This window comes from Brachionichthys hirsutus, chromosome 5 (assembly GCF_040956055.1).
Source record: "Brachionichthys hirsutus isolate HB-005 chromosome 5, CSIRO-AGI_Bhir_v1, whole genome shotgun sequence".
Taxonomy (NCBI): domain Eukaryota; kingdom Metazoa; phylum Chordata; class Actinopteri; order Lophiiformes; family Brachionichthyidae; genus Brachionichthys; species Brachionichthys hirsutus.
Genome location: NC_090901.1, coordinates 14,888,912 through 14,911,777, shown reverse-complemented (window position 1 = coordinate 14,911,777; position 22,866 = coordinate 14,888,912). Strand labels below are relative to the sequence as shown.

General features: G+C 42.2%; 2 protein-coding genes across 2 annotated transcripts; both read right to left on the bottom strand.

Annotated features, from left to right (window-relative positions):
* Positions 1-5,007: 5,007 nt before the first annotated feature.
* Positions 5,008-12,647, bottom strand: LOC137893778 (cytochrome P450 2F2-like). The gene is made up of 11 exons (XM_068739211.1): positions 12,486-12,647; positions 10,384-10,546; positions 8,966-9,130; positions 8,621-8,781; positions 8,322-8,390; positions 7,496-7,600; positions 7,040-7,178; positions 6,796-6,881; positions 6,597-6,698; positions 5,283-5,424; positions 5,008-5,201 (listed from the first exon to the last, which is right to left on the bottom strand). Exons 1-11 carry the CDS (start codon positions 12,645-12,647, stop codon positions 5,008-5,010), a joined length of 1,488 nt encoding a protein of 495 aa, XP_068595312.1.
* A 1,805-nt stretch (positions 12,648-14,452) lies between these two features.
* LOC137893577 (cytochrome P450 2F2-like) lies at positions 14,453-22,268 on the bottom strand. The gene is made up of 11 exons (XM_068738989.1): positions 22,107-22,268; positions 21,407-21,569; positions 20,450-20,602; positions 19,974-20,134; positions 19,175-19,243; positions 17,799-17,903; positions 17,557-17,695; positions 16,398-16,483; positions 16,078-16,179; positions 14,743-14,884; positions 14,453-14,652 (listed from the first exon to the last, which is right to left on the bottom strand). Exons 1-11 carry the CDS (start codon positions 22,266-22,268, stop codon positions 14,453-14,455), a joined length of 1,482 nt encoding a protein of 493 aa, XP_068595090.1.
* Between the last annotated feature and the right edge of the window lie 598 nt (positions 22,269-22,866).

Sequence of the window (22,866 nt, the reverse complement as noted above, 5' to 3'; positions counted from 1 at the left end):
ATGTGACTGATCGGTTTTCTCTTGCAGCCCGTTTCAACCTTTATACGATCACATGCCTGACCGTGTTGTTACATCATCTGCATGATAGATAATCACTGAGTTATCCAACCAGCAGCAAAGAGTTGTTGTTTTTACCTCCGCCGAGGAAGTACTACTGCCAATTGTACTATCGCTCATTTACATTCTGGCCTTTGAAGAATTGTTTTGTGTCTTACATTATGTTGTTCTGTTTGTTGCGGACTGGAACGGGGGGACCCCAGGGAACAGAGGACGGAGACGGGGTGAACGTCGAATTTGTATTTTACTGAGGCTCGTCAGAAAGCTCAATGTCCTGGAGCTCTACACAGGATAGCGGGTCGGCTGGAGCCCAACGAAAATAACTGGGTAACAAAAAGACACAGCCGAGAAGGAAAAACCAAAAAGCCAGCTCTAATACAAATCGCTCACAACAAAAGGAAAATGCTGCGCACGACCTGGGCGCACGGATCAGCCGCGGTCGGCAAGGCGTGGCGAGGCGAGACACAGGGACGGGGAGCGGCAGAAAGACGTGATCCAAAGAATAGTCCGACAGGGAAGAGTGGGCGGAGCAGGGTTTATGATGGCTGGTGGTAATCTGCCTCAATCCGCCTCAGGTGTGTCCGGGGTGACCGCAGCCAATCCGCACGCCGCAGGTCCTGGAGTGAGAGGCAGACACAGGTGTGCGTAATAAGGCAAATCATGAAGTGCAGCAACATGACCCTCACACTGTTTATCTTCTCGACCTAAATTGTAGTCATTTTTTAGAACTGTCTAGTTTTCTATCGTTTCTTAGTTATAAATGCTCATTGTTGCACCAGGGCTCTGAGAGAAAAGGAATTCCAATCCTCTGTGTCTCGTGCTGCAGAATTGATGTTAATATCATAATGTCAGAGAAGCAGACCACACATGAAATTAATGAAATGAAATGCTTTATTTATCATTATATGAAACACACAATGAAATTGCGTTTTCACCCTCGAACAACGGGCCCCTTGAAACAACCACACACTAATATATGCATCAAAGGGCCCATAGCACGCGGAGAGGGAGTAGGGTGACGGTGCCTTGCTCCAGTCACCAGCCCACACTCCACATTCCACCAAAGCTGGGACTCCAACCGGGGAAGCGGTGGACTTCTCCGCTTCCCAGCCCAGGGCCAAACCCACTGAGCCACTGCCGCCTCGTTTTTCTTTTTTTTATTTATTTTTATTGAGGGTTTCTTGGTATGGCTGCATTTAAACTTAACACATGTGAGGGGCTTCAGCCCCCCTAAAATAGGCCTAACGACGCCACTGCCCACAGACATTCAATTTGCTCTGTAAATTAGTTCAACCACCAACACCAGGCAGCAAAACGTATAAAGAGATCGTGGACACTTTTGCAAGCCACTTCTCACCCAAGCCTCATCATAGCCGAGAGATTCAGATTCCACAAGCGCAATCAATCTGTCACCATGTTCAGAGCAGCTTTAAGGAAGTTTGCTGAGTATCGTGAGTTTAAAGATGTGTCTAATGACACGTTGAGAGACAGACTCGTATGTGGATGAGGCAGTGCAGAAAAAGTTACTAACGGAAAGTGATCTGACCCTAAACCCTCAACAGATGAATGCTACTGGCAGAGTGCACAACATTGCATACAATCAAATCAATGCACAAGGATCATGTTTTCGCTGTGGTAAAAAAGGTAATCTTGCATTTACCTGCTGGTGTAAAGAAATGGACTGTCATCAATGTGGAAAGAGGGGACATGTGGAACGAGCATGTCGAAACATGAAAACCTCAGAGAAATTACAAGAAACAGGATAAAAGAGACTATGATCATTTCAGAAAGAAAAGGCAAGTACAGACAGTGAAATGTGACAAGAGCTCTTCATCAGAAGAAGACCTGACAGTGAATATATTACACATCATGAGTGTGGATGAAAACTCAGATTGTTACTGGGCCCAAAACAATTGTCAAAATACAGATAGACACAGGGTCCAAAGCGTCACTAGTGTCTTATCAAATATATGATAAATACATGAGGCACATCCCCTTACGACCATCTGACACTGTTTTTAAGGCATACACAGGACACAAAGCGTACATAAAAGGGATGACTGACATATCTGTCCAGTGCAACAGTCAAAATGCAAAACTGCAAGTGTATGTCACCAGGGGAAACTTTGCACCCATCATGGCGCGTGTTTGGTTGAAAACACTATGTCTTGACTGACAAGATGTTAAGCGGCTGTCTAATAGATCTTACCCACTCCAAGCCATCCGAGACAAAAATGAGGAGGTTTTTCGTGCGGAGTTGGGCAGCATGAAAGATATCACTGTCAAACTACATATCAAACAAGGTAGCAAACCTGTATTCATGAAGGCCAGGACTGTGCCTTATGCCATATGTGAAAAAGTAGAAGCAGACTGGACGCTTAGCTAAAAGTGGAGTCTTAGAACCGGTTACAAGTGAATGGGCAACTCCCATTGTGCCAGTCTCCAAAAAGAATGGACAAATACGCATATGTGGAGACTTCAAAGTGACTGTAAATCCAGTATTAAGTACAGAACAATACCTATTTCCATTGATTAAAAACACCTCAAACCAACCCTGAACTGTCAGTGACTGTGGACTTCGACAAATATGCTGACACATATATATCTGAACCATGTAATGTACCTTTACAAATATCAACTCCAGAGAGTCATACTGTTCCTAGTCCAGATGAAACTGTGAGGGAAAGTGTATTGGTACCAGAACCCAGTCCAACAGGAGCAAATGCTGATGTATCTCTTGAACGTCGCAAAAGTAAAAAAAAGAAAAACTAAACAAAATATTGTTTAATGCAAGGACGAGAAATCTCGCAGCATTTTGATCTTGTGTGATCTCGTGGCACATAATTATTTGGCAACTTAAAATTCCCGATACAGTACCTCATATTTGCGAGCAAGTAAAGCCCGAATCAAATTCATTGTTTGTGGGCAAAATGTTGGTCAATGAAGCTGATTCAGATTTTAAATTCAAATCTGTATATGGGCTTAGATGTCGATGTGTTGTAACACATGTGACGTTTCTCCTGCGATGGGAAAGTTTCACATTGTGTAATTAAAATAATTGCGATAAGAAGCTATTTTGACAGTGACATTTGTAAATGAGTAAAGAAATGCTACAAATCCATGTTACAATTACCAGGTTTATTTAGATTTGTGAAAACAGTTTTTATTCTGATCTAGGCAGGTAAATTCAGGTTTGTCAATGCACTTACCTCTTAAATTTAAAACCAGCCAAGGATCAAGGTTCAAGGTTACTTTATTTGTACCCGTAGGTAGACTTGATTTGCTGTCAGATCAAACCATTCAAACCAGCAACAATGCATATAAAACTTATACAACAGGTAAACGCGCCCAAAGCCCCAGTAATAAGGATATCATAAAACATTTGCAAACCACAATAATAAGAAAAACAACAACACAACATTAAGATTAAGGTTAAACCGAATAAAAGGTTGAGTGAATGAAATACATGAGGAACCGCAGATTAATGCTTATTCAGCTGTTTTTGTACCTCTGATTTCATCACCTTGGCACTAGAAACCTTCACCCATATGCCAGAGACACAAAGTGACCGTACAGGGGGGCTGCAGGTCATCCTGGAACACGGAGGAGGCGATCCTCTGCGTCCGCCGACTGTACAAGGACGCAGGGCTGGTCTGTGCTTCAACAAGCAGACGAATTGCCCATTTGACAATTTGATCCAGTGACTTTTTCTGTTTCAGATTTGCTTGGCCAAACCATGAAGCCAAAGAAAAGGACAACACTCTCAATAAAGGATTGATAAAACATGTACTGTAATACATGCTACTGTGTGACTGTACTTGTACTCTAACATTCTATCTAATAAATATATTCATTCATTCATTCATGATAGTTCGATCAATGTGTGTCACAGCCTAAGGCAGGTTAGGACCCAAACGCGAGGCAGACGAGCAGAAGTGCAAACAGAGCTTTTATTGGCGGGTAGGACAGGCAGGTCAGGCAGACAGGTCCGAGGCGGGGGGCGAGCAGACGGGATTCCGGGATCAGGCAAGGTCGGTAACGTGGAGGCAGGTGCTGGAAGGGTGCTGGAACGCGTGGAAACATCACTGACGACCTGGCAGTGAGGCGTGGCATGAACCGGGTCTAAATAGGGTGCTGGCTAATTGGGGATGGGCTGCAGGTGCTGGCAGGAACACAGCTGATGGGAATCTAGTGATTGCTGGAGCTCCGTGAGGTGAAGACATGGAGGGATAGTGAGGGAATGAAGCAGGCCCGCCTCGAGGCGTGACAATGGGGAAAAAAGCCAGCTTCCGCAAACAGGGGGGTCGCTGATGACCCCTCTTGCTCACTGCTTCACTCTTCTCTTCAGAGTTTAATCTGCTATCAATGATGGTCCCAAGGTATGGTTGCACCTGCTCAATGACCTGACCATTAATTAGAGTAATGCGCCGCTGATGAGGTTTCCTCCTGAAGTCGATCAGCATGTCTTTAGTTTTTGCTATATTTAGCTGGAGGAAAGATTCCTGACACCAGAGGGCAAAATCCTCAACGACTGGACCACGGCTGCTCTCATCACCGTCCAGGAGACTAACGATGACAGAGTCATCAGCATATTTAATGATTTTTCTCTTGTCATGTTTACTTTGACACATGCTGTATATAAAATATACAATCACTTGGACATTACACACCCTTGTGGCGAACCAGTGGACGAACACTTTTGGTCGGAAGTTTCCCGTTCACCCTGACTCTTTGTGTCTCTGTTATTTAAGAAGTCGTGAATCTACCTCAGCAAATTACTACTCAAATCAAACTGTTCATAGAGCTTTTGAATCAGAATGTGGGGCTGGATTGTGTTACACTGTTGGTGAAAAGTCTCCCTGGCTGCTTAAGTTTGAAAGACAGGTTCTATATTGAGACGTTGTATTTAGTTTAATGCTCCTTTGAATTAATTAAAATTATGGGGTAGCTTTATTCTTGAGGTCGTTCTCTTACTGTGACCTTCATGAAATAAGGTTTTGGGGTCTGGATGCTTCCAAAAAAAGTACTGAAGTCTGGTTCTCCAGCGTCTTTAGGCCAGATGAACTTAAACCTCCTCAACAGTGTCACCACAGTGAGGAAGACCTCCATCCGAGCCAGATTCTCTCCGAGACATGTACGATGACCTGTGAGTTAAAATGCCAATATATTTACTGTAAATTATATTTGCAATTGAACCTCTCACTGTAATAATCACTTCCACTCACCTAGAGAAAAAGGGATGAAGGCTTCGGGCTTCACAAACTCTCCCCTCTCATTGAGGAAGTTTTCAGGGTTGAATTCATGGGGGGATTTCCACTGTCCCTCTTCATTTAATGCTGAAGATAGGTTTGGAATTACCATGGTTCCCTTGAGTATTAAAAAAAGGAAGTTAAGTTACCATAGACATTGTATCCAGAATGTTGGACAAACCAAGTCTTCTGACAGAGTCTGAAGTCCAAGTATGTGTCGCAGGCGGCTGTGGCTCAGTTGGTAGAGTGGGTAGTCCAGTGATCAGAAAATCGGTGGTTTGAATCCCAGCTCCGACTGTCCGCATGTCGAAGTCTTGGGCAAGACTGACTCTAGTGGGCTCCAGTAGGCTCCAGTGGGCTGGCAGCACCTTGCTGGCAGTCACCCACTGGAGTGTGAATGTGTGTGAGTGTGTGTGTGTGACTGTGAGGCCTCATGGTAAGCGCAGTCCATTTGCCATTTACATAATAGGCATGTACCCAGGTCTCCTGCATGAAATGAGAGAATTCTACCACTGGTCCCCTCTCTTCCTCCGCTCCTTGGTCCCATCCCTCCCCCACCTATCTCACCTATCCCGGGTGGTGAGGACAGCTCAGGGGATTGTGGGTCACCGTCTGCCTGATTTGGACTCTGTTTACACCTCCAGAGTCCAGAGGAGGGCCAGACGCATCGCCACAGACCCCACCCACCCGGGCCACAAACTGTTTGTCCCGCCCCCATCAGGGAAGCGGTTCAGGACAATAAGAAGCAGCACTACGAGGCTCAGGAACAGCTTCTTCCCCCGGGCTATGAAAGCAGTCGTTCCCTGTGTCGCCAACTGTCGTGATGGAGCCCTGGGCTGGTTCTTCTGCAGGTGGCTCTGGTGGGACCCCGGTGGTCGTTCTTGGGGTGATTTGGGGGGCTCGTGCTGTTGTTGTTGGGCCCGGGATGACTGCCCCTTTCTTAGGTGGAGGTTTCACGCATGCCAGGTTTATTTCTCACATACATAGTCATGAAACTTGTTCTCTGCTATTCACCCATCCCCAAGGAGCAGTAGGTTTTCCACGTTCTAGACATTTTTATATCTATCATCTGTAGAAGTATTTACTATCAACCACTGTAAAAGCAAAGTTTTAAACACATATAACTATAAGTTGCTTGTATTTCAGTGAATGTGTTCAGTTGTCCATAAACATCAAACTGATGCAGAAAACATTTTTACAAGAAGTTTCATGCCTTTGAAATTTGATATCTTTCAAAGAAACTATCTTAACACTATATTCTTTTGAAGGAAACATTATATCATCACTTACCCTGGGAATGGTGTATCCCATTAACTCTGTGTCTTTCGTGACCGTGTGGAAAAGACCGAGAGGAGTAAGGTTTCCCGCCCGTTGGATCTCATGGACAACAGCCTACATGTTGGAGAAACACAGTAACCCCTCAGATATGTAAGGTGCTGTCCATTTAGAACCAAATCATACAAAACAAATATGGGTCATCCATATGTACCTGAACATAAGGCATCTGCTCTCTGTCCTCAAAGCTGGCTTGATCCTTCCCGTCCAGAACTTTGTCTATTTCCTCCTGACAACGTTCTGACAAGCAGAGAGTGATGACATCTCTGAGTATAACCATAACACAATTTCTAAAGTAAATTCCAGATCAGCCATATGATCTTGCTGGGAGTCTTTAGGAGACACTGATTGATTGATTAGCTACTACCATATCTCTAGTATGACTGTACGACACATACCCTGTATCTGTGGGTACGCTGTTAAGTAGAGAAAGGCAAACTGAATTGTGCTTCCAGTTGTGTCAGTCGCAGCAAAGTGAAGATCCAGAGCACATGCACGTAGCTGTTCTCCAGAAAATGAAGAGCCATCATCTCCCCTCTTTGTATGTCAAAAGCACAAAGAAAGTCAGTTACTTCTGTATAACTTCTATTTGCACTGCATGATTACGCTAGTTTTAATGCTACTAATATACATCTGTGTATCCACTCCCGATGCCGCTGTTTTGTGATGTGTCTGTACTTGTATGTTTTGTGTATTAGTCATTACTGTTACATGTAGCACGACTTCACAGAGAAACATTCCTAGTCTGTGAACCCTCACTGACAATGGCAATAAACACCTTTTGATTCCTCTGATTCTGATTCTTCTGTAACGTGAAAGGAGTTACCATCATGAATATCTCACTTTATACACACCTTGTCCAGTTCATCCAGGTAGCAGTCAATGAAATTCCGTGGTTTACCAAGAACTCTGGTCCTTTCGTTCTCAGCAAATACTTCGGAATGTCGACGACATGCAGACTGGCAAGAAAAAAACGTTTCAAAAGATTCTTAAAAAAAAAGACAATCTTAAAATGTCATATGCCCCACCCCCACCCCAATCCCATCTGTATTATTAGCATATGGCATATCCTCCATTCCTCTGGTGAGACTTAGTACTCAAGTACTTGGCAGTGTATCAGTCACCTTAAGGTCAATTTCAATGGGAAACCTAAAAAATATATATAAACATGATATATATGATGCTTGATTTATAAGGAACTTATTAAACTAAACACAGACACGGGGAGAACACGCAAACTCCTCACGTAAAGGCAGCAAGTCAAATTCTAACCTGTGACTGTAAGGCAATGGCGCTGACAACTGCGCCACCGTGCTGCCCTTACCCTCTTTTTTTGTTAAGTGAATTTACTCTCAATTTGTGTTTTTTCCTCAGAGTTCAATCATCCAATCCACTAAACAAGATTCGACAGCAAAGAAACACTTTTTGGATTTGTTAAATTTTCCATGAGCATAAGCCACAAATTCAGCTTGGCTGCTCATCCCACAAATATGAGGCCATTGCCAATGCGGTGCCATTTAACCCCATTTGAACATATAGACTCTGGACAGACAGAGGACCTTCTTGCTGTGATGCAACATCCCCCCGTTGCCCCACCGTGTGTGTGTGTGAAATTGATATCCTCTCTGTAATATTAAACACAATAGTTTGATTGCCAGAAATAAAGCATCAAAGTGATACCTCAAACATCTTAAAGCATCTCTGGAACGGTAATGGCAGGAATTTTACCAGAGCAATAGAATCATAAATCTGTAGAGAAGAGAAAAATGACACATTATTTAAAATCCCTTCATTTTTCTGAGCATTTACTATGTAGATGTAATATATCATAGTAAAGTACTGAAGTTATAGTTCTTGCATTTATTTAATGTACAAAAACATGCAGCATTTAAATGTAATGAACACTTTGAGCAGTACATTTCCATGCTACATTAATTTTACCTTTAAAGCAATTTAGCTCCATCAAAAATAAGACTCACCAACCCCCAGCGGCCATTTATTACTGTGGATGTCTCATGAAAGAAGGTTGCAAAAAACTTAAGGAACTCATCCTCATAGTCAAAGCGCTTAGAAAACAGAATTTGGCAGATGACGTTGCTGGTTGTTTTGTGGAACAGCAGGTGGGGATTTATGGGAATACCTTAAAAAATGAAAACAACTTATAGATAAATAAGATAAAAAATAGGATTGATATATATAACAAGAAAAGAGTGAATCGATAAAGATAAGGGCTTTTATGCTTATGGTTTTCCCTGTAATGTTCAAATGTTGTAGACCTTGAGGTCCCTCATGATCAGGATTTGCATCATGTCTGTGTGACGTACCGTTACTCCGCTCCAGTGTATTTATGAGGTACTGTAGCTCTGTCAGGATTAACTGCTCCATGGGGCGTTTCCCCAAACCAAGGTTCCTCAGGGTCATCAGACCAAAGCGTCGATGTTCCTTCCAACCAGAGTTATAATCTGACAGAATCACCCCAGGAGCACGAGCTGCAGGAAAAAACACCAACCATCATGCTGTCGCACAAAACATCCAAAACGGGGTTCAACTGTGAAGAGTTTGAAGTTAAATTAGTGTTTTTGTAATTATTATAGTAAATTAAACCTCTTGGAAAAAATCAGCTCCAGTAATCAAATCTCACGTTTCAAGACAACATATTTTCAGGTTTTCTTTTCGCGTAGAACACAAATACATATAAAAGGTTGTACTTTGACTGATTACTGCAATCTCAAAATGTCTCCAACTGTCAATCAACTCTCAAGAACAAAACTTTGCGAATCAGATGGGCTGATATGCTAAGTTTTACAGATTTACTTTAACAGTATAGTCCAAAATTCTTTTGTTGTGTTTTTGTTAAGGACTAAATGTAAAATCAATCAATCAATCCAAAATCCAGCAGCTCAAAACCAACCGAATAAGAGACAGAAGCTTTGGGATGCTGCTGTGGCTCCTGAAACTGAGCCCAGCTTTCGGAAAGAATTCAGCCAATTACAGTTAATTCACAATTTAACCTGAGCAGCAAATACTAGTTTCGGACAGACTTTGACTAAATAAATGAATTTAATAATTGAAATTATTTGAAAATTGCATTTATTGTTTTATTTTTTTACATACTCAGACTATTGCTGTCCAATAATAAAATGTATTTCATGGGGGGTGAGAGATTCTCTTCATGCTTTTATGCTTTTGTATTTTATATGTAGCAAAAGACAAAAACCTGTTAACTTGATTTACATTGCAATATGATTTTCTTTAATAAAACATATTTAACAAAAACATAAAATGTGATTCTGGATGTCTTTGTGGGTGACCTGTTTTAACGCATTAAACCAGATTCATTTAGTTCAGTCTACAATAGTGTAATGGTTTTATTAACTAGTAGCAAGGTCTTCCAGCAGACTCAACAGCTACACTCCTGCTACAGGATCCACCCTAGAAATGGTGAGGCACTTTAGACACTTTATTATGCAAAGAGGATTAAATATTTAATCCGACACCATTGGATTAAATATTTAATGCTTCATCATGAAAAACCTGTACAAATCAGAAGAAGGTCAGTGATCAACGTTGCACAAGATCACTGACTGTTGACATAAACCCACTGCACAAATAAACCTTGAGTGCAGCCTATTGGATCCTGTTGTATTACTTTATATGTAGGCAAGATGATGGACATGTTTAAAAAACATTTCAAGAAAACTGGAAATCTGTCTACAAAGATATAAATGTGCTTGCTCTGTACCTTTCATTTGTACAATATGATTAAAAATCTGGTCTTGTGGTCTGCCAGCGAAAGCAGCCGCTTTATTGACAAGAGCCTCTTTCAACGCCTGCACCCCATTGAGGACGATCGCAGGCCGAGGTCCGAAGAACAAGCTGTAGACGTTACCGTAGCGTTTGGCCAGCTGGGGACAGAAACCAAAGTTTATGTGAGGTTATATCACCACCGTCAACAACTGAAATCAATGATTAACACCATCAGAGCTGATAAATTCACCCTAACCCGAAGAACTCGGTGGAAGGATGAACATTGCACAGGAAAGAAGTCAATGAATTTCAGCGGAAATCTAGATGAAGCCATGAATTTATTCCCCAAGTGATTTATCACGACAAGATAGAGGTTTTCAACATTTTCCTTAAAGGTCCCATATTATGAAAAACTCACTTTCCCATGTGTCTACACTATTATGGTGATTTTGGGTCCTTATCAACCCCAAAACAGCAAAATAAACCATCCGGTCAATCCTTCGTAGTTTGGGTAGGTCTGTAATCACCTCCTGAAACACGTCTGGAAGAAATCGCTCCCACTGTGACGTCAGGAGGGGCAAACGTGCACAATGTGTGTGCGTCCCTGTGTCTGCTTTCTGCCCGTCCACGCTCTACGGCACTCACCCTGCATAAACGTTATTTTTGACGGTAATGTTCCGGTGAAAATGGGCAAAAATGTTTTAGTGTGTGGTAAACACTTTGAACGAGAAGCTTTATGGAGCGGGAGACGGACAGAGATAGACAGAGATAGACAGAGATAGACAGAGATAGACAGAGAGAGACAGAGATAGACAGAGATAGACAGAGAGAGACTGAGATAGAAAGAGATAGACAGAGAGAGACAGAGAGAGACCGAGATAGACAGAGACAGAGATAGACAGAGAGAGACAGAGATAGACAGAGATAGAGAGATAGACAGAGATAGAGAGACAGACAGAGATAGACAGAGACAGACAGAGATAGACAGAGGTAGACAGAAAGATACAGAGACAGACAGAGATAGACAGAGACAGACAGAGATAGACAGAGATAGACAGAGACAGAGATAGACAGAGAGAGACCGAGATAGACAGAGATAGAGAGACAGACAGAGATAGACAGAGAGAGACAGAGAGAGACCGAGATAGAAAGAGATAAAGAGATAGACAGAGATAGACAGAGAGAGACAGAGATAGACAGAGAGAGACAGAGATAGAAAGAGAGAGACAGAGATAGAAAGAGAGAGACAGTGAGATAGACAGAGATAGACAGAGACAGACAGAGAGAGACAGAGACAGACAGAGACAGACAGAGACAGAAAGAGAGAGACAGACAGAGAGAGACATCGGCGCTGCGTCCGCGTTGCTGCTGACGCTGCGCCGATCCGTCACGGTGAAGAAGGAGCTGAGCTGCGAAGCTCTCCATTTACCGGTCGATCTCCGTTCCTACCCGAACCCTGGATAAGCGGTTTGAAGACGGATGATTCAAAGCATTTTTATTCAGTCCTGAAATTATTGCTGTCATCGCGCTGTTTCATAAAAGTGCCTGAGAACTGCGTGAACTTGTGGAAAAGGGGAATATGGGACCTTTAAAAGTCTAAAAGCTACTGAATCTATTTGCATAGTAACGCAGTGAAGAAATGGTGCAACGAGCTGAACAGAATACAGAAAGCTCTCGATTCCATGTTATTTCTGCTCAGGGAAAACAAGTCAACATAGTGACATTACTTATTAGCCTGCTGGGGGCGACAGTAGCTCAGTTCAGAGAAACCACTGTGCACTGCTGAGGTACTCTTGAGCAAACAGATCGAACCCCCACAAGGTGCACAGATGGAGTTAGCTCATCTTTTAATGCTAATAAATAACTGGCAATCAAAAGTCATATCAACCATTGCTTCCAGGAAAACACACGCCACACGTTTGACCCCTCACAAATACCCTCAGCTGTTCTTGCCTAAAGGCAAAAACTACCCCAAGAAATAACTAAATTCACTGCTTTTATAATCCCTTGTTCAAAGCAATGAAAATAGATATCATGTAAAGCATCAACAACAACAAAAAAAAACAAGGTTCTCTTAGTAACATTATGAAACGTCACCCTGTCCAGATCTGTGAGCGGCTCCTCCAGATTGAGCTCCAGCAGGTTTCCAAGGAAGGGGATGGTTTGGGGGCCCGGAGGAAAGTTTTTGGTCCTGCGGTTCTGGCCGAGGAGCACCAGAAGCCAAACGGCCACCAAGAGCAGAGCCACAGTCGCAAACATGGTGAACTAAATTGTGACTGATGGATTTTGACTCTTGGTAATATGCCTGTTTTAGATACACACCCTTTGCACAGTCATGTGATGGACTTATTGCATCATCGGCATTACTTTATTATCCAGTAATTTGACTCGCAGCAACTACTAGACAAGAAATAAAAAGAAATCACTCAAATAGCATGTTTTTGTCTTGACATAACTTCATATTTCACACAGATACTTGAAATCCACTTGAATGATCACAAATTAATCTTAAATTAGAGAAGATCAGATTTGTTTTGAGAGGTTCTGAAAAGGAATTTTACAAAGTATGGAAGCCTTTCTGAATATATTTTGGTCTTATTGTGCATGGATGTGAAATTTAATCTTGGCTTACTTGGCTTACCGATAACAAACTGTCACTACATCTTGGCAAAACCGAATCGATTCTTTTTGGGTCTAAACACTCTCTACGTGAGATAAATGTTAATGATTTCAAGGTCACAGTCGATAATACAGTAATCTCCAGCAAAGAAGAGATTACCTATTTGGGCTGTGTTCTTGACAAATACCTGTCTGGCGATAGTATGGCAACTAAGGTGATCAAAAAAGTCAATCAAAGAACAAGATTCTTGGGCAGAATGTCTGCTTTTGTCAACAAAAGTGCTCTCCGGATGCTTGCTGGAGCCCTCGTTCAGCCCCTCTTTGACTATGCTAGCACCTCCTGGTATTCAAACATCAAAATGTCCCTGAAAACCAGGCTCCAAACCTCCCAAAACAAACTGATTCGGCTACTCCTCAATCTGGGGCCCATGACCCACCTTCTTCCTGGACATTTTGCTAGCCTAAAATGGCTCAGGGTAGAAGACGGTGAAACAACTCAAAATGGGATTGGCATTTAAAATAGTCAATGCAGCTCTGCCCTCAGTCCCCTCAATCCCTGCATACCTGAATAAACACCTCCACAGATTTAGTGACACCCACAGCCACAACACTAGAGGGAGCTCAAACAACAACCTGATTACCCCCTCCTATAGGACTAACATGGGTAAATCATCTTTTTACAATACGGCCACCCAAGGGTGGAACGGATTGACTCCCGCCCTCAAAACATGCACCTCTTTGGCCTCCTTCAAAAAGGCCCTAAAAATACACCTTTCAGGGGGACAGAAACGGAGATAGTCATCACGACTCTCTCCGGATCAAACCCCCCCTCTTTTTTTTTTGTCCACCTACGTTGCAGATATTAATTGCTTTACTAATTTATTGTAATTTATGTAAGTTATTTATTGGCATTCATTGTCATTTTGCATCAGTGGGGTAATTTATTTTAGATTATTTGTTAGTTTGCACTGGCGGTGTAAAATCTTTTTTTTTTTTTTTTCTAATATTACGTTGAATCAATTGAGTAATTTAATTTAATATTGGTTTCATTTTTATTTGTATTGTTAAATTTGTATTGTTAATTGTGGATGATTTATGTACGAAGGACTTTCAACGGAAACAAGACCGCAAGGGCTTTTTTGAAATGCTCCTCTTAGACAGGATGTTTGACTGTACTTGTACTGTAATACATGCTACTGTGTGACTGTACTTGTACTCTAACATTCTATCTAATAAATATATTCATCATCATCATTCATCAATCTCACTTGTTCCTCGTGCAGCAAGTGGCATAAAAAAAGCATGGACAGTGTGACTTCTTATCCATTTATTTCCATTGATTAATTTTTCATTTGGATTCTTCCAGCCTCCAGCTGTTTTATGTGTCCTAAGGAGTTAATGACAGCGCTTGCTACTCTGGGGTAATCTCGGCCTGTGCTGTGCACCTAGAGATTGCTTTGCTGCGCTGCTCTGAGTTCAACTTTCATGCGATAAGGTCTGGGAGACAGAGTAACCCCATAAACAGGTGTGTAGTCTGGCTCTCCTGCATCCTCGGGCCAGATGAACTTAAACTTCCTCAGCAGTGACACCATGATGATAAAGAGCTCCATACGAGCCAGACCCTCTCCAAGACACATCCGAGGTCCTGAAACACAAAGCCAACTAAGTTTTCAAGAGTTTGGTTCAACAGAAAGTCATCGACTGTGTTAACTGTTGGTTATTTGTGTCGTTTTACCAGAAGAGAAAGGCATAAAAGCCTCGGGTTTAACAAACTCTCCGTTATCGTCAAGGAAATTCTGGGGGTTAAATTCATGAGGGAATTTCCATTGTCCCTCCTCACACAACAAAGAACCCAGGTTTGGGATGATCAGCGTGCCCTGAAAAGAAAATGAAGCAAACCAGGAAGGGTGAAGGGAAAACAGAAAGCATTTGTAAGAGGTTATTCACAAAAGCCACAATCTGAATCACTATTTAACCACCAGATCAAAGACACTGGACAAACATTGAAATCAAGTCCATATTTTCTCGTTTTCCTGGTGGGTCTCCTGCAGGGTGATCACTGTCACGTTGTTTTTTCGGGCCAATTGCTCGAGGATGTCAATCTTGGCAGTGGTGAGGCCTTCGACATTGAGCTGGAGAAGCGCTAGCGATGGAGCTGTGGACGCTACATTGAGGATCCAAAAGATGTTCCTGGCCAGGACCTTCCCCCGCAAGGAGTGAAATACCCTCAACCGGCTGCGGACAGGAGTTGGACGCTTTGGTGCAACAATGCAGAAGTGGGGTCTTGCAGACAGTGCCCACTGTGAATGTGGGGATCAATTACAGACTGTAGACCACGTGCTGACCAGCTGCCCCATATACCGCCCACCAAATGGTGATCAGGGCTTCATTGATTTGGACAATGACACACTGGACTGGCTTGCTGCAACAGAGCTGAAGGTCTAAGGACATGCAATCGCTCATCGACCTCTGGCCTAGGGTGTCCTGGTGCCCCGTTATGGACATCCCTGTGCTTGAACAAGGTGGTCTTTTTGGACAAACTGTGACTAGCACATAAGTCCAACAACAAGAACACCACTCGCGTTCAGAACAGGGAGGCTGTTCCTTGCAATCACCCGCCTCCAAGTCTCACTGTCATTGTCCACGTGAGCATTAAAATCCCCCAAAAGAACAATGGCGGCTGAATTGTGGAGCTATAAGCAAGCCCACACCAGCCCACCGCCTCTCACTGTGGGTAACCCCAGGGAAATGTAGAGTCCAGCCCCACTTTAGTGGTTGGGTTCTAGAGCCCAGGCTATGGGTCGGATGGAGGCAGACTATATCTAGAGAGTACTTCTCAACCTCCATCACAAGCTCCAGCTCCTTCCCCCCAGAAAGGTGACATTCCATGTCCCGAGAGATCGGGTCTGTGTCCGGGGATCGGGTCGTCCAGCTGCCTGTCGTTGACTGCCACCCAATCCATAATGAACCCGTTCCCACCTTTCCATTTACAAATTACTTTAATTCCATTCTATTCCATAGTGCACTTTACTGCACTGCCCCCATTACTACAGCCTACTCAGTTGCTTACTTTAGGAATAGAATATCCCATGAGCTCGGTGTCTTTAGTCGTACAGTGGAAGACGCTGAGCGGAACAGTGTTTGCTATCCTCTGCACCTCATGGATCACCGCCTGAAAGCACACAGATTTAAAGACATCAAGAGAAATAAGGCGGGTGCTATGCCTCCGAAGAGCAGACCGATGAAAGTGTGACCTGGGAAGCTGCTGACAAGATGTACACAGCTAAAAAGGACCAGCGCAAATGTTAAAAAGCAGTGATTTGAATGATGTCCTGGTTGAAGCAGCTTTTTGAATCCTACATTTAAAATAAGCACATGAACAAAATCTACCTGTGTGTAAGGCATCTGGTGTCTGTCATCAAAGCTGGCCTCTGTCTTTCCTTGCAACACATCGTCCATCTCCTGCTGACAACGCTCTGCAAGTTGGGGGAACAGAGGGAGATGATGCTTTGAGGATCTCCTTGTATAAATACTGACATGATGTCACCTCTGCTGTTTATGAATCTGAATGGAGTTCTAAGAAATAAAACAACTGCTTCTGAAACAAAGCTGCCATTTTGGCCAGGATTCATAAATACTCTTTTGTACATAATTACTTCTGAACAGTTTAAATTTTAATTTAAAAAAAAGCTGATTATGACAGGAATGCAAGCCAATCAGAACACAGCTCAGTAATGCAATCCATAACTCAACATAGTTCACACACACTTGATTTCAAACATATGATGATGTTACCATGACTCCATAATTGAATACATTTTGTAAAATCACTGCTGGAAAACTCATCATTTTCAGGCTGAAATATTTCTGACCACTTAACATCAGATTATAATCAACAATAATCAAAAAATCCGTCACGTTTCAGCATGTTCACTTTTGATATTCAATTAAAGTAGTAGATTTTGGGGAAGGGGTTCACAACGAATAAACAATATAAATATGAATAAATACATACAAATAAAACAGAACAACATAATGTAAGGCACAAAACAGTTCTTCAAAGTCCGTAATGCAATTTATCAATAGTGCAATTGAATAAATTGATAAAGCAGAAAGGGAAGTGAGTACAGCGTGTTTGTAGAAGTAATCTACAATAGGTCCCTGATCTGTGAACCTTTTATGTGCCTGAGATTTAGAGCAGAGTCTCGACTTTGACAAGCCAGAAGGACCCCATCCTAAAATCTGAGGTCTCACTGGCAGTTATCATTTCACTTATATAGCTTGAAGGCAGATATTGATCAGCTCTGAAGGTGATCTGTACAGTCTTGATGAGCTAATGTGTCGCCGTCAAGACAGGGGTGATGTGATTCCATCTGCTCAAACCAGTAAGAAGAATAGCCGCTGCGTTTTGAACCATTTAAGTTCAAGTCACTGAGTTAGCGGGTAAGAACAGCAGCAGAGGAAAATACAAGGGTGTGTCTTCTGCATAGAAATGAAAGCATCATTTAGGCCACTTCATCATAACCAATATTTACCTGTGCAGACATACCTTGTATATGTGGGTGGGTCATTAGGTAGAGGAAGCCAGTCAGCAGGGTGTTGGAGGTCGTTTCAGTACCAGCAAAGTGAAGATCTAGTGCATACATAGTCAGTCGGTCTTCTGAAAATGAAGTACCCTCCTTGGCTCTCTAAAAGGGCACAATAAATGCATACGTAAACACATAAAAACATGAACATGCTTGGATTTAGTGCACTGACACGATAAACACGAACACACGCAGACAGACGCACCTTATCCAACTCATCAAGATAGCAGTCGATGAAGTCCCGCGGGTCTTCGGGGACTCTGGTCTCCTTGTGCTCAGCCAACAAGCGCTTGGCAAGATTTTGACAAGTCTGAAAAACATAAATGAGCTTTAAGCATGGGGCAGGCATGGCGGGGGAGTTGTTAGCGCTGTCGCCTCACAGCACGAAGCTACTGGTTTCAAATCCTGTCTGTTGTACGTTCTCCACATGTCCACGTTGGGTTTCTCCAGTTTACCCCCTGCCTCTCTCCCATAGCAAGCTGGGATAAGATCCAGCAACACCGTGACCCACACAGCAGAACTCACTGGTTAACTTTTTTTTATTTATTTTTATTTACCATTCTTGAATTCACGCTGGTGTGAGACGGGTGGGATAAATTACTTCTGATTTACACATTCACACACAGGCTTTATGAAGATGTGTAACAATTAGCATTGCTGTCCCTGCTCCAACCTACACATCTATATTATTAAACAATACCCAATATTGGTTATTGTGACATCTATCATAGTCACAATTTCTTATTTCTAAGTTTGTTGAGTGGAGCACTGTGGCTAATAGAATTTCCATCTGGGATCAATAAAGTATTCTGATTCTCATTCTGATTGTATTTTGATGTTCAACATAACATAATGCTGTCATTACACATTGAATAATCAATTCATATAGCCGATGTGCTCCTGAGCAAGGCGCCAAGCCAACCACCCTGGGGTTTTTTTTTCATTTTTTTTAGAAATTATATTTTGGGTGTTTTTTTTCTCTCTCTGCTTACACTTTGTCATGCTGTTTGTGCCGTGTTCTGTGGCTGCTCTGGCTTAGTCGTATCTTGCCCCCCGGGGCTGGCGTGTGGAGGAGGCGGGGCTTAACCACTTTCCCATCATTCATAAAGGAGATGGTACATCTCTGGGGGAAAGTTCTAACAAATAAATGTGAAATAAATTAGCCTAGTAAATGTAAGCATTTCACTTTGTTAAAATAACTGCATTTTGACAACCTCAGATAAAAAATGTAAAGGAGGTTCTCAAAACTTGATGCCAAACGCACAATTTTGCTATTGTTTCAAATTGATGATCAATTTGTCAAAAGATTGACTTTAATCTGTAGACCTTTAATCTTCATCATCACCTTTTGTGTCATTGTCAGGGGTTGGTACAGGAATGGATGATAGGCGAAACTATTTCTGATAATTATATGCAATAATAGGTTATTATAGGCAAAAATAGCAAAACAGACGTGGGCATAAGTATTCAAAGTTTATGAATCTGTTCATAAACCTTCTGGACTGACTTGGAAATCAAGAGCATAGACTTAGCTTCTTGGCTTTGTTTCATACAAATATTTACAAAAAATGTCCAGCGTACCTCGACATTTTTAAAGGCCTTTCTGAAGGGCAGTGGCAGGCTACGAATCACGGGAAACCCGTCATACAGCTGTCAAAAAAAGATACATCATTAGTTTAGTAGCAGCACTGCCAAAGCTTCACAGTAGACAGGATATTTAGTGCCGATGTTCCCCACAGGAAGAATGTGATATACTTTTGCTGATCTGCTGACTTCATCTCAATATGTGTAATATTCATGCCAAACAGCTGCAAAAATGGTTTATTGTCAATTCCCAAATGTTTGGGTGGTAGCGTACAAAAGTAATAGGATTCAACGTGGGCCTGATAACACGCTGCTGGGCCACAGACGCAGTGGTAGGCCTACTTTCAAATGCTTAGATTCACATAGAAATAAGGGAATCACAAAATCATTCATAATTGGCTCAAAATATTTTGTTGAAAACAATTTCAAGCATCACCAAAAGAACAAATCTTCAAGTAGAGACAAACCTATTGTGTCACTGTTTGCTTTATCTCCTTAGACACGTTCGTTAGCGTTATCGTTGCCAGTATGTAAGGCCGCTTTCACACCTCGGTTCGATTGTGGAGCTGAAAGTCGCAACATCACTTGTTTCCGTTCTGCTTTCACACTGTTTTCTAAAGTGAAACGAACTTTCTGAGCATCACGTGGTTGAAAGGGGAGTGAAAGGGAACAAACGAACCCATGCCTGTTTAAAGTGGACCGAACAGCCTGGCGTGAAAGCGACTTAAGCGACTGTAGTTACTCTGCTGCCATTTCCGAGTCAACATTGTGACCCTGGAAACGTGCTTTTACTCACCATAGCCCATGGTCCATTTGCAAGCTTGGCGTTCTCAGTGAAGCACTGAACAATCACCTTGATGAAGTCGTCATCGTATTCGAAGCGCGTGCCAAACAGAACCTGGCAGATGATGTTGGAGGATGTATTATGAAACATAAATTGAGGGCTCATGGTTTTCCCTGTAAAAGACATAATGACTGTTGAAGCATGGCACAGTTTTATTCGGCATTATAAAAAATGTTGGATAAACAATTAGCACAATACTACAGCCAACATAGCAACAGAGTTGCTAAAAGCAAGTGTAGCTGGAATACCAAGGATGTAATGGAAGTGCAACTAAAAGGAACATAAATATTAATGGGAATTTACCGTGTATACAAAATACCCCATGTAACATTATTCAGTAATGTAAAATACTACAGTAGTAAATATCTGTGATACACAGATGTCGCTGATTGGAGTTAGCCTTAGCCTTCCGTATGCTGATGACATACCGATGTTGTTTTCCAGTACTTTAATGGTGTAGTGTAGCTCTCTGTGAATCCTCTCCTCCATCGAGTTCTTCCCGAGACCAAAGTTCCTCAAGGTCGTCAGAGCAAAGCGACGATGCTCCTTCCAAGAAGAGCCATAATCTGCCAGAATAACTCCTGGCAGTGCAGTAACACAGAGAGCGCAGATCATGAGCATCACAAGTTCAATACCATTGTGTACGCACCGTTTACTCTTAACCCTGATATATTGCTGAATAAAGCCAAGAAATGTTGTCATCTCGTCAGCGAGTTTAATTGAAAAGCTTCTTCTTTAATAAGAACAGTCTTAGTGGGAAACTAATCTCCCCCATGAAGGAAAAGTTACACGATAAACTCTTAATCCAAGGACACGTTTGTGTGAAATGGCTGTTTCATATTACAAAACTATCTAACTTCACAGCGACTGGAGCTGCCTGAAGCAACTCACGCTTTATTACTCCTCATACCTACCACATACTTTTGACGGTTCATGCACTCATAGTGCACTGAAAAACTTCATCCCATAGTAATGACAAATGTACTTGGAGGATTAATTAATTCAGTGAATATTTTCAGCTGTATCTCCTGAGGACAGGTGTTACTGGACATTAAATACTCCAAACGATCTGACTTCTAGGTTGAGACGGGAGACAAAGGTTGTCATGGTCACTGGAGCAGAAAAAGCCGCTTCGTGCTCATGGAGATGTCTCCTGCACTGCAGGACAAAAGTGCTGCGCGTAATGAATTGTGGACGTTGTGGGTCTGGCAGAGAGCCTTTAATTGGTATGCCAGACAAGCTCTCTCACACTGCCGGGTTGAATGGGACAATGTTGATCGTTTCAGTGCCCAGAGAAACAAGGCAGATTGTTTTCCACAAAGGTACATCTAAAGCTTCACACGATACTGCATTCTCTGTGCTGTACCACATCGTGTGTGCTCTACCTTTATTCTGGGTCGTGTCATTGACATAAAGATCTTGGGGTCGTCCAGCAAACTCAATGGCCTTGGTAATCAAAGCCTCCTTCATGGCCTTCAGCCCGTTGATGACCACAGCTGGCTTGGAACCGATGAATAGACTGTAGACGTCTCCATATGAATTCCTCAGCTAGGACAAGAGAACAGTTTCAGCCTCAAATGAATGTTAATAATAATAATAATAATAATGTGTTGGTTTTATATAGCGCTTTCCTGGGCACCCAAAGATGCTTCACATTGTGCATTATTCATTCACTCCATACTTGGTGGTGAGCTACTAGCCACAGCTGACTCACGGTCCAGTGTTTATGACCTGCTATCGTTGTTGTCTGTAGTCCAAGTTCAAAGGGAGTAGACTAGCCAGATAACAGGTTGTATAACAGCATAAAAATAATACTTTTACCACCTGCTTTGAGCAACCCTTGTTTTTATTCACTTTGAAGTGCCAAGAATACAGTTGTTTTTACACTTTTACACTCCAACCTTTAGTCTGAAAGTGTTCTGCTACATGAACTTTATAATCACAATAACATTACACTATTATCAGTCAGCAGTTGTAACCACCTGTGAAGATTTTAAATACCTATAAAACTAAGTTCATCAATACCAAAACAATATAAGGAATTGGGAGGTCAAAAATCATCAATATAAGAAGTGTTCTTCTTACCCTCTCAAAGTCTTTCAAAGGGTTCTCCAGGCTCAGTTGCAAAATGTTCCCCACTATCGGCAGGACGAGGGGACCCGGTGGGAAGTTCTTGGGTCGCCGAGATTTGATTTGAAGAATAAGGAAGACAAGGCAGAGCCAAAGCAGAATGAGAGACACGAGCATGGCTGAACGGCCTGGGCTGAAGTGTTGAGGAAAGCTGCCTGGCTCTGCTTTACAAAGGCAGATGAGCTGCGTTCAATGTTCTCCCCCTGCTGGTTAGATGAATCTATTTCATGAGGACACCCTGTCCTGCATCTCTTCTCCTCCAGGTTGGGAGATTTGCTCTGATGGAGAGAATAACTGATAACATAGTTTAGTCTTTTCCATCACCTGCTCTGTAAAACTACAGTTAATCACAGTAATTATCCTTCTTTTATTGACACTCACATTTCTGCTTGTTCCAGTAGTCCTGTTTTTGCAGCTTTTAGATGTGTTTGAGTTCATATCTTGGTTGTAGGTTGGTTGCAGTAAATGTTTTTTTACGTTTTATCATAGTATTGTGAGTTTAAGTGTTTGCATTTTTGTTTAGGCTCACTTGTTCAGCATATTCTATTGACGTTTGGCTATTTACGTCTGCTCTGAACTTGAACCTGTCCAGAACTATTCTTGCTGGACGAGTTTGGAATGTGTTTGTTTTGATACTGGAAAAATTACATTCAACCTGAAGAATATTTCTAATGCATAAAATTATTTTTAGTATTTTTTATACTATGTTGTATTT

What these genes read in the sequence shown, in the direction of transcription:
- LOC137893778 (XM_068739211.1), bottom strand. Translation starts at nt 12,647, where the DNA reads ATGTTTGCGACTGTGGCTCTGCTCTTGGTGGCCGTTTGGCTTCTGGTG. An exon ending in TACACTGGAGCGGAGTAACG is followed by an intron (nt 8,782 to 8,965) that starts GTACGTCACACA and finishes TCATTTTTTAAG; the next exon opens with GTATTCCCATAAATCCCCAC. An exon ending in TAAATGGCCGCTGGGGGTTG is followed by an intron (nt 8,391 to 8,620) that starts GTGAGTCTTATT and finishes TCTTCTCTACAG; the next exon opens with ATTTATGATTCTATTGCTCT.
- LOC137893577 (XM_068738989.1), bottom strand. Translation starts at nt 22,268, where the DNA reads ATGCTCGTGTCTCTCATTCTGCTTTGGCTCTGCCTTGTCTTCCTTATT. An exon ending in ATCTTGATGAGTTGGATAAG is followed by an intron (nt 17,696 to 17,798) that starts GTGCGTCTGTCT and finishes GTGCCCTTTTAG; the next exon opens with AGAGCCAAGGAGGGTACTTC. An exon ending in ACCAGATGCCTTACACACAG is followed by an intron (nt 16,180 to 16,397) that starts GTAGATTTTGTT and finishes GTGTGCTTTCAG; the next exon opens with GCGGTGATCCATGAGGTGCA.